This window comes from Mixophyes fleayi, chromosome 8, assembly GCF_038048845.1.
Source record: "Mixophyes fleayi isolate aMixFle1 chromosome 8, aMixFle1.hap1, whole genome shotgun sequence".
In the NCBI taxonomy this organism is placed as follows: domain Eukaryota; kingdom Metazoa; phylum Chordata; class Amphibia; order Anura; family Limnodynastidae; genus Mixophyes; species Mixophyes fleayi.
In genome coordinates this window covers 6,923,070-6,935,247 of record NC_134409.1, presented here as the reverse complement: position 1 = coordinate 6,935,247, position 12,178 = coordinate 6,923,070, and the positions used below count along the sequence as shown (strand labels likewise).

Below are 12,178 nucleotides of genomic sequence, written 5' to 3'. Positions count from 1 at the left end.
AACAGCATTAGAAAGTTAGGTTAAGTCTGATCAGAGCGTATTAATTTGACCTTTTCCTTTGTATTTGACTAACTGATCAAGGGATAAATGTATGAACACACTCTTCTTATGTAATGTTACCCAGTTTCTCTGACGGGGCTGGAAAATCTCCAGGGGGGGTGTGAGGGGTGAGGGCAGTTTAGCGTAGTCCTGCCCCCTTTATTTTGATTGTACCTGGTGGCAGAGAAACAGGCAGAGGATGATATCTAGTCTCTCCGATTCTATTTAAACCCCCCCCCCCCCCCAGATCCGCCACTACCTTAACCTCATCCCTTGTATATGGAAACCAGACTTTTAGGGTGTATTGGCCGTTAAGGACTAATATCCAGCATGACCAGACTTCTGTCTGTGGATGACGGCATAGCATAGATAAATGCGACTTTACATGTTTAGAACAGGTCTGATACTAGCCCCTTCTGTCTACGGAAGTCATTAGCCGGCGCACATTGATTGGTGACCTGCGGCTTGGGGTATAGTCACGTTGCTCATCTTCAGGCACTGGCCTGCGTGATAATTTGTATACCTGACAGCTCGTGGGATTAGGATGATGATGTACAAACCACAGCAGAGAAACCTCCTTTGTCTGGAAGCTTGTACACATGCAAATCTCTCCTCTGCTGTCAATAACAGGTTTCATTCCCGGGAGACCTGTGCTATCATCTCATACACCGCACAGCTTGGAAGTTTCGCCTCGGAAATGTCAAGCCGTGAGCTTGCTGCGTACAGAACTCACGTGTGCTGAGGCTTTGATGCCAGCGTGGTCTTTACACAAAATGCTTCATCCCAGAGAACTCCTGCTGCTTCTTCAGTGTCTTATACTAAAGGATGTCATTACATTCCTTTATAAATAGCGCCATCTAGTGGTATTGCTCAAATCATACGTCTGGCTAGGGTGAAAAAGCCATTAGCAGTGCTGACATTCATCAACATCATCATCATCATCGACATTCAGTAGTTATTGTGGTGTGCAAAAGTTATTGTCCTCTTGTTTACACTATTCTATTGTGTTAAAAGACATGTTAATGTATAAAATAAAAGTTTTAAGTTTTTCCGTAATTTTGATCAGTTTTACAGAATTTCCATAGGATAGATAGATAGATGTGAGATAGATAGATAGATAGATGTGAGATAGATAGATATGAGATAGATAGATAGATATGAGATAGATAGATAGAAATGAGATAGAGAGATAGATAGATAGATAGATGTGAGATAGATAGATAGATGTGAGATAGATATGAGATAGATAGATATGATATCAGATAGATAGATATGAGATAGATAGATATGAGATAGATAGATAGATATGAGATAGATAGATAGATAGATAGATATGAGATAGATATGAGATAGATAGATAGATGTGTTATAGATAGATGTGTTATAGATAGATGTGTTATAGATAGATGTGTTATAGATAGATGTGTTATAGATAGATGTGAGATAGATAGATATGATATCAGATAGATAGATGTGAGATAGATAGATGTGAGATAGATAGATATGATATCAGATAGATAGATATGAGATAGATAGATATGAGATAGATAGATAGATGTGTTATAGATAGATGTGAGATAGATAGATAGATGTGTTATAGATAGATGTGAGATAGATAGATGTGAGATAGATGTGTTATAGATAGATGTGTGATAGATATATATGAGATTATGAGATAGATAGATGTGTGATAGATAGATATGAGATAGATAGATAGATGTGTTATAGATAGATGTGTGATAGATAGATAGATAGATAGATGTGTGATAGATAGATGTGACATAGATAGATAGATAGATATGAGATAGATAGATAGATAGATAGATAGATATCAGATAGATAGATGTGAGATAAATAGATAGATGTGAGATAGATATCAGATAGATAGATAGATAGATGTGAGATAGATATCAGATAGATAGATAGATAGATAGATGTGAGATAGATAGATAGATAGATAGATGTGTGATAGATAGATGTGTGATAGATAGATGTGAGATAGATATATATGAGATTATGAGATAGATAGATGTGTGATAGATAGATGTGTTATAGATAGATGTGAGATAGATAAGATAGATATGAGATAGATAGATATGAGATAGATAGATAGATAGATGTGTTATAGATAGATGTGTTATAGATAGATGTGTTATAGATAGATGTGTTATAGATAGATGTGAGATAGATAGATATGAGATAGATAGATATCAGATAGATGTGTGATAGATAGATGTGTGATAGATAGATAGATGTGTGATAGATAGATGTGAGATAGATAGATATGAGATAGATGTGACATACATAGATAGATAGATAGATATGAGATAGATAGATAAATAGATATGAGATAGATAGATATCAGATAGATAGATGTGAGATAGATGTGAGATAGATAGATAGATGTGAGATAGATATCAGATAGATAGATAGATGTGAGATAGATATCAGATAGATAGATAGATAGATGTGAGATAGATAGATAGATAGATAGATGTGAGATAGATATCAGATAGATATCAGATAGATAGATATGAGATAGATAGATATATGTGAGATAGATAGATAGATGTGAGATAGAGAGATAGATAGATATGAGATAGATAGATATATGTGAGATAGATAGATATATGATAGATAGATAGATAGAGAGATAGATAGATATAAGATAGATATGAGATAGATAGATAGATGTGAGATAGATAGATAGATGTGAAATAGACATACAGGACCTTAGTCATTAAGGAAAGTAAGGCAAAAAATGAGTATGTTTTCTCCTGGACAAAACCATGTTACAATGCAAGGCTGCATATTAGTTTATTATATTGCACATAAGATAAATACTGGCTGTTTTTTCATGTATCACACAAATACTTGATAGCTTTATGTCTACACTGAAAGTTAAAGTTGATCTAGGACATGCCCTACCCCAACTATAAATCTGTTCCCACATTTTAAATTTACCTCCCCCCGAATGCAACAAGTCATTAATTTTTTTGCTTTACTTTCCTTAATGAATCTGGCCTACAGTGTGTGTGTGCCATATATATATACACACAAACACACGTGTATGTGTATACAGGGCCATGTTAACAACATTATGGGCCCCCGGGCAAAGCAGTGCACTGGGGCCCCTACATATATATATATATAGATAGATAGATATAGATGTATAGAGATACAGATATAGATATATAGAAATAGAGATAGATAGATGTACTTCCTCAGTGACCCTTGAAGGTTTTCTTTGCAGGTTTTTTCTTTTGCAGGATTATTTATTCTAATTAAGAGCCCTGTCTATGGGGCCCCCTTGCCCGTGGGGCCCCCGGGCACGTGCCCATCATGCCCAATGGAAAAGATGGCCCTGTGTATGTATATATATATATATATATATATATATATATATATATATATATATATATATATATTTATAGTGGAACAATGGAATTTGCAAGTAATAATCTGCCCCAAGGCTTCTGCCACCAGTAACAATGCACATACTTCATTATCCCTTTATTATATTTGCTAGAAAAGGAACATTAATATAATATACATGGTATTTACCATAGGAACATAGAATAAGGAAAATCTTATCCATACAAACCAACACAACTAAATAAAACTATCACTGACCATAATAAACATACGATTCCCCACCCGCCGGAATAGAAAATGTCCATTACTTGTATATATATATATATATATTTTTTTATTTAAGTATTGCTTAGTGAAGGTATTCTGTATAATAAGCTCAAAATCAATATCGCTGGGTTAGTGTCTCCATATTGATTTTGGGCTTAACTCATTTCTACACTGAAACTACCCAACTTGTATGGGGAGAATAATAATATTAAGCTTGTAAACCAGTTCTCTGGCTCCTCGGATTTATACCATCTCCCAAAAGAGCCGTATTACAGGACTGCCCTTATGTCACCATCTCATTACATTTCTGCTAAAGATAACCTAAATTAAAGTTCACTTCGTTCCCTGCAATATCCCCACCTATCCCCCTTCCGTTACAGAAATGATTTGCTATTTGTTATCTCCAACAGCGGAGTTGTAATTGAAACCATTATTGATATTTCTGTATTAACAAATCTTTGAGAATATTCTCCACGATTTTACCTCTAGCTTCTAGTTTTGTTACAAATTCCTATAATGTAATCAGTACCATTTTATTGCAAATATCAAGTGTTATTTAATGCACGGTGTCTCAGTGGTTAGCACTTCTGCCTCACAGCACTGGGGTCATGAGTTCAATTCCCGACCATGGCCTTATCTGTGTGGAGTTTGTATGTTCTCCCCATGTTTGCGTTGGTTTCCTCCGGGTGCTCCGGTTTCCTCCCACACTCCAAAAACATACTGGTAGGTTAATTGGCTGTTATCAAATTGACCCTAGTCTGTCTGTGTGTCTGTGTTTGTTAGGGAATTTAGACTGTAAGCTCCAATGGGGCAGGGACTGATGTCAGTGAGTTCTCTGTACAGCGTTGCGGAATTAGTGGCGCTATATAAATAAATGGTGATGATGATGAATGAATATATGTAATTATCCGTTAATAAACACATTTATTTTTGTGTTACTGATATGAATTACAATTGATCAGCAGATTGTAGGTGTTACATTATTGTATGTTAAACGTCATTTGCCCCAATTTCTTAAATTCCTCTTAGACGGCATATTATCCTCCTCCCTGTAAATAACCTTATTTAAGTGTCATCTGCAAATTTGGACACCTAGGTCTTTAGGCCATCTGCAAGGTCATTAGTAAGAATATTAATAAGGACCAGGCTCTGTACTGATCTCGGTGGGATCCCACTAGCAACACTGAATATCCACCATTTATAGCTACCGTCTGTTTTCTATCCTTAGCCGATTATCTAACCACAATCTGCCTGTATGGTAAAGCCCGCAGCCAATGCTCCGGGAATGATAAAAATGTAGGCGTTTTCCACCCCTGGATGTGAGTGTCATATGATCACCTCACATCCAATCACGTGAACTCAGGCTACGACAGTCTATCCTGGGCAGTGCGGTTAAATGATGTGGTTATACGGCGTTGTCCTACCCCTTTAAATCTGGCTCATGTAGGAGATCCTGAAGTCTTTGCAGCTGCATATTCCGGGAACTAGCGCCGAGCAGCATTTAACAAACTCCCGGTGTAATTGAGATGGTGCTATAAATATGTTGAACTTTTCATGCGCTGTCCGTAGGAGACAAGACAGGTACATCTAATAGACACTTTATTAGAGTGCTGGAAATCCTAACAGAGACCTAATGGACGGTAGATCCTTCTAATTCCTCTGTCACTGTGGGATGCAAAACCAGTTAATGAAGTGAACTTCACAGACTGGAAATACCATCTCATGCAGAGCTCTCCTGCAAGAAAGGTTTATATGTGCTAAGTGTAACATTCATCTTCACACTGATTCACAGTTCTCTGACCTGTATAACAGCACTCAGTCTGAGACCACGTCCTATATACGGTGACGGAACATCCGCTGTGACTCCTTATATCCCTATATCTCACAGCAGCTTTATCCGATATCATCATCATCATTTATTTATATGGTGCCAACATATTCCGTAGCACTGTACAATTGGGGACAAACATAGTAAACTAATAAACAAACTGGGTAAAACAGACAAAGAGGTGAGAAGGCCCTGCTCGCAAGCTTACAATCTATAGGACAATGGGAGTTTGACACATGAGGTTATGTCTACATTTGCAGTCGCCCCAGCCAGACTGCAAAAGTGACTCATAAGCTAAATGATCCTGTCACACAACAATGCTGGACAAGGGGTAGTTGTATATCAGGTGGTAATAGGGTAATGTAGTGAGGTTAAGAGGATGGTTGAGGAATATTATAAGCTTGTCTGCAGAGGTGGGTTTTCAGAGAACGCTTGAAAGCTTGTAGACCAGAGGAAAGTCTTATTGTGCGAGGGAGAGAATTCCATAGAGTGGGTGCAGCCCGGAAAAAGTCCTGTAACCGGGAATGGGAGGATGTAATGAGGGGGGATGAGAGACACAGATCTTTTGCAGAACGGAGTTGCCGAGTTGGGAGATATTTTGTGACAAGAGAGGAGATGTATGTTGGTGCAGCTTTGTTGATATCGTCTGGAGTTGATGGAATTTTGAGGAACGCTACAGTATATTTATATGGTAACAGGCTGTTTATTGCCTTTCTATAAAGTAAAATATGTGAAACATGGAAAGTGCATGAGCTATGCTTTTTTGCATCCATAATTCATCATTTCTCCCATCTACTTTCTGTTCCAAAACAAAGATCACCGGTCCCTAATTCAAATGCCGTTTCCACATAGACCTGGTGCCAAGGCCTCTGGTACATTAAACCCGTTCCTCTGTGTGGTGGTTTTGTTGTAGTTAGAGTTGGTTTTGGAATCATACATAAAAACCCTGTCAGAATTTCCATTAAAGCCGGGAATTACACTGACAATAGACTGATAATGTGAGGTGATGACACCACTCCTGTAATCTCGGCATCTTGCACTGGGAGAGCCAAGGGCTTTTCGTCACGTTGGATTATGATGCGATGGCTGTTTTTTCATTCTGTTCATAAGGATCCAAGACGAGGATCTAGGGAAGGATTTCTGACAGCCCATGTGATGTTATATTGAGATGTATCACTGTTATGTCTGTGTCTGTCGCATTAAATCACGGTTGCCATCTGTGCTGCTGTTCCTACAACTGTCCATTCTCCCGTCGCCCGTCTAGCTGGACACTAAAAGGTCACGTGACACCTGTCCATTCTGGTCCAACCTTATCTGGAATTTCAATAATTTTTTGGGAAACGTTGGCTCCCTTAAAGGACTAAGGGGGTTGGAATCCTGATGGCTACACCAAGCCTCCTTAGACCTAGGGCACAGGAAGCCCATTAGGGACGGCTACATCCAACATTCTACACATGTAAAAAATATCAAAAATACATTGAAAACAAAATGGGAAAATTAAGGTACCTGCAATAACGCATAGGGGGGTATTCAATTGTCCGCGAGTTTTGGTTTGTTTTTTTCACCGCAGCGTTAAAAAAAAAATAAAAAAATCTCCCGTGGGTTTTTGACGGCAATAGCGACCGTTTTGAGTTAGCGCGAAAACTCAGGCAATTCAATTGAAAAAGAGGGAACGCTGCTCCCGCTCGTTAATCATTGTGTTTGTGAGTTTTTAGGGGAGTGAAGGGGAGTTTTAACGCGGTCATGTATAACACAAAAAAAAGGATTTGCATACATTTCCATACATTAGATTGCATTACACATTGATAATATCTACATTACAGTACTTTATTTAGCATATATTTTAATTGAACTATTTTTTACCATAGAATCGTCTATACCATATCAAAACACATTACTACATTCATATTTGTACCAAAAACCTACATAAATATAATTAATGATTTTATTTATTTATTTTTTTATGTTTATTTTATTTCATTATTTTTTCACAAGAAAATCACAAGTTAGACATTAGTGATAAACATAAGTTTTAACTTTTTTTTTTTTTACATTATTACCTGATTTCAAATACTTTTCAGAGGTTTTTTATTGTTACATACCCCAAAGAGGTGAGAGATAAAACAGCATATTGACCTGTTTAACGCGCCGTGTTAAAAAACAATTGAATAGCTTTTAACGCGCCTGCCTCTCGCACACCCTATACTTTCAGTAGACCTCCTACTGGAGCGCGAGAGGACCGTTTCAGGAAAAAAACCATAGCGTTAAAAATGGAATTGAATCACGGGTAAAGTTAACCCGCTCGAAAATGATAAAAAAACAGTGTTAAAATGACTTCACGCGGACAAAAAAAAAAAGCTTGCTGACAATTGAATACCCCACATAGATGAGTAAATCATAATATGGTGCATTTATCGTCTGGAATTTAAGAAAAATGTTTTTACCCAGGGCAAACACTAAAACTTTTGTACACCTAAAACAGCTATAAGCATAAATTATTTTACTGTCGGATGCATTATTTATTTGTAAAAACTGGTCCTCTGATCCTGCTAACAGTGCATGTTTTCTAGATCTCCTTGTTGGAACACAGGTGTATTCATTACTGACTGACACATTGTATCAGATCACCAGGTGGTGTAATTATATCACTTGTGAGGAGACCTGGAAAACATGCGCTGTTAGTGGTCTCTGAGCGCCGGATTTGGGAAACACGGATCTAGACTATATATTAGCTCTTCATTCTTTCAGTCGTACAATATCCTTTCATCAGTGCAGTCATTAAGTTGTCCTGCCTCCCTGACAGCTGATATTACATGGGGTACTAAGTGTTATTCTGCCCCTTCCCCCTCAGGCCTGCGTTGATGTCAGGGCCAGTTCGGTCTTCTGGAAACAAATGGAGGTCTTGGAGACTCTGGAAGATCAGCCCCGTATCCCGGAATGGCTCTCTACGCACCCGTCGCACGAGAACCGCGCTGAACATCTGGACCGGCTCATACCAAAGGTGAGGGGAAATATTTAATTTTAGGTGCATTTTACCAACGGTTTACAAATACAAAAAAAAGCTGTTAACGCGTCACATTTTGTCTTATCCGTTATAATTATATTATATTGATATATTTTATTGTGTTAGTTTTTCTGTTTTTTTTATGTGCTCATGGGCTTGGAGCTGGGATTAATGAGGGTCCTATTCTGACGTTGTTATTTGTCTCACTGTCCATCAACTCTTCCTGTATATTAATAGATTAACTTTCTTAATCTTTATACATTTTTAGGTAAAATGTTAATTGGTGGGCCTATTTAACGGCGCTGGCCTGGGTCTATATCATTAGCTTCATTGTTCTTCCCTGCTGATGAAACTGTTTGGTCATAGTTATTGTTTTGGTTTTTCTTTTTACAAATGGATAAAGAAACACCAGGGGCTACTTTACAGTAGTGTAAAAGTATAAGTATTAATTACATGGGGGGGGGACTCGGTGTATATTGAAAAGTCCTTTTCAGATTTTCGTCTCTCAGCAAATCTGTGTTAGGAGGAACCTCAATCCCCGGGGGCTAAAATATCAGCAGCTGTAAAAATGGTTATTTACAAACTGCGCCCCCTCAGCTCGATCGCCGCCTTGAGACATCTTCTTATTTGAGCAGCTTTGTCAGTTTATACGGGAGTAACGTGGATCTGCGCGTCAAGACGGCCTTTGCAGGGAGGGGCAGTTTTGCACCTTTTGATGGGAGAAGCTGGGTGGGGGTTCAGGACGTTCCTGGCTAAATGCGACTCGTATCGCACCCACATGCAACAACAAGGTTTTATGGGTCAAAATATTTAAATTGAATTAAGAGGGGGGGGGGGGGGGGGCGGGCATGTTTACTGGGTTTCCTAGTTTGTGAGTAGCCGCAGACCCTCTTTCACCCCAATAAAGACTTTGATTTTTACGGGCGCTAAGGTGGTGCCGCAGTCGGGGGTCATCCTATACTTTCTTTGAAATCGTCATGCTTGATACAGGTTAGCACAGTTATATGTGCACAAGGGCCCATGTAATAAACATGTTAAAAAAAACACACTAAATGATTGATAATAAAGACAGTCCACATGTCCCTCCCATGATTAATAAGATATAAACAAAGTTCTGTAAGAGAAATGTAAACATTTAATGGAGGGAACGGTCCTGAAGGCCTCGTAGGTTGGACTATGATGTTTATAGTTTCTCCGTCGCACAAGTAGGCACAAACGGATTTTACATGGGGTCTTACAAGAAAACAAACACGGCCGTTCTGCCTTTGCTGAGTCACTCTGTCAGTCTCTACATTGGTTGCCTGTTTTTCAGCGATTCCAATTCAAAATACCACTAACATACAAGGCCATCAGCAAAATTGCACCAACATACATCTCCTCACTTGTCTCAAAATATCTCCCCACTCGACACCTCCGTTCTGCACGAGATCTGCGTCTCTCATCCACTCTCATCACATCCTCCCATTCCTGGTTACAGGACTTTTTTTTAGGCTGCACCCACTTTGTGGAATTCCCTCCCTCGCACAATAAGACTTTCCTCTGGAATTGCCGACAAATAGTGCATTAAAAGCTACACATATTGCGTACCACTGAATAGCACAGTACATTCGTATGCATTTCATATAGACCATAAAAACACATTGTATGAACAGTAGTCAGTAAGAACATCTTAATTTATGTATTTAATGTAAAAGAAAATATATTTTTATTTTACAGTCCATATTTTTAGTAATGATTATACTGTTTAGAGTTGTTCATCTATTTTATAATACAGATTATTTTATATTCGTTCTGATGTGACCTTGTATTGCACATATACTTGTGCGTTTTCTGCAGTCTGTTCTGTCTGCATACGGCCAGTAACGTTTACACCCAGATTCAGATGGAAATGTGGATTGAGAGCCGCTTTGATATGAATACGGCTGGAACTGCGCTCAAGTTCCCTGCTCTTTTTTTTTTTTAACTGCGAACTGCGTCCGAACGCGAGTCAAAAATGGAATATGAAGTTTATTTCCGCTCTCATAACCAGGATACACGTGCGGCCAAATATCTCCGAGTTCAGAATAACATAACAGATATTTGAGAGGCGATCTCTGCTCCTCAGTCGGTTTCCTCTTGCAGCAGACGGTGTAATAATGAAATACACAAGCATATCGTTCCGTGGAGTTGTTTTCCTTGTGGCTGAGCCGAGTAATGTCTGTGAATACAGATATAATCAGATGTACACGTGGATTCGCTTCAATTGATCTGGCTGAGTCCACACACTTGTGCTGCAGGGAGACGCGTAAATCCCCGGCGTGCACGCGCTGTTAATCTCTACGGCTGCAGATCGTCACGCTGCTTCCTCTCCCTGCGCTTAAATGTGCTGAAATTTTCACGCTTTGCTGTTAGATTAAAAGGTCCTGAGCTGTCATTTCAATACCAGTGATTGTGGTTCCCTGTTAATGTAGAGAAATGTCCTTGGTTTTTTACATTGTACAACGGTTATCTTTACTGTGCAGGCTGGGTGTAATCCCGATATCTGTTCTTATTGAGTATAAGTGCTCAGTACCACTTCTTATCGGTGGAAATCTCAGTATCTCTTCTTATTCTGTGTGCATGGGTAACTGCTCAGTGCTACTTCCTGTTCTACGTGATAGGTTGTAACTTCCAGTATGTATAGTGTATTTGGGGAGATATGTTCAGTATTGCATCCAGCATAGAGAACAATGTTTTTTATTTATTAACAGTTTTTGTTATAGCCCCTATATGTGGGGTATAATTCTCTGTATAAATGGTGCACAGTATCACTCACCTGCACAGTTTAGTCTGCATGCAGTTCTGAGTATCTTTGTTTGATTATGACTGACTGAAGTTCTGTGTTCTCAGATATCATCATCATTTATTTATATAGCGCCACTAATTCTGCATCGCTGTACAGAGAACTCACTCACATCAGTCCCTGCCCCATTGGAGCTTACAGTCTAAATTCCCTAACACACACACACAGACTAGGGTCAATTTGTTAGCAGCCAATTAACCTACCAGTATGTTTTAGCAGTGTGGGAAGAAACCGGAGCACACAGAGGAAACCCACGCAAACACGGGGAGAACATACAAACTCCACACAGATAAGCCTATGGTCGGGAATCGAACTCATGACCCCAGTGCTGTGAGGCAGAAGTGCTAACCACTAGGCCACTGTGCTGCCCATAGATATTTCAGGAGGGTGACTGCCGTCACTTACTATTATAGAGGGGATAACGTCAGTTTTCCCCCTCCCCCCGCAATTGACCTGCACTCCTGGGAGTCTGGGAGACCTACCCAAAATTCGGGAGTGGGCAAGTGTGGCTTACAGTCATCATCTTGTACTTCCTATGACCTGCATCCATGGAATCCTTCTCATTTCCGTGTCACATCGATGACGTCTCACCGCAGTTTATGTCTTATAACATATTTCTATATTATTGAGAAAACCTTTTAATGCAATGTTTTCGAGGTCAAGTGCTGCATCGTTAACGTGTGGTAGTAGGAATGCGTGCAGCCTTCGTTGCCTTGGTATTATTTAAACATAGACCCGTCTCCTGGCAACAACGAATGTCCCAAAATAATTTGTGAAGAGACTTTCTCAGAGGCTGGTTCCATCCCTAAATCAGGAGATTTAACAGTTCTCGTAAAAAAAAACA

The 12,178-nt window shown here is 39.1% G+C and overlaps 1 protein-coding gene across 2 annotated transcripts in view; it reads left to right on the top strand.

Annotated features, from left to right (window-relative positions):
* OMA1 (OMA1 zinc metallopeptidase) overlaps nucleotides 1-12,178 on the top strand; it is a 31,116-nt gene that overhangs the window by 14,785 nt on the left and 4,153 nt on the right. The window contains exon 8 of one of the 2 annotated variants that reach the window (XM_075181754.1): nucleotides 8,361-8,510. The exons of the other annotated variant lie outside the window; for it this stretch is intronic. Coding sequence (XP_075037855.1) covers nucleotides 8,361-8,510 — 150 coding nt within the window. The remainder of the gene's footprint in view (nucleotides 1-8,360; nucleotides 8,511-12,178) is intronic. 2 annotated transcript variants of the gene reach the window in all.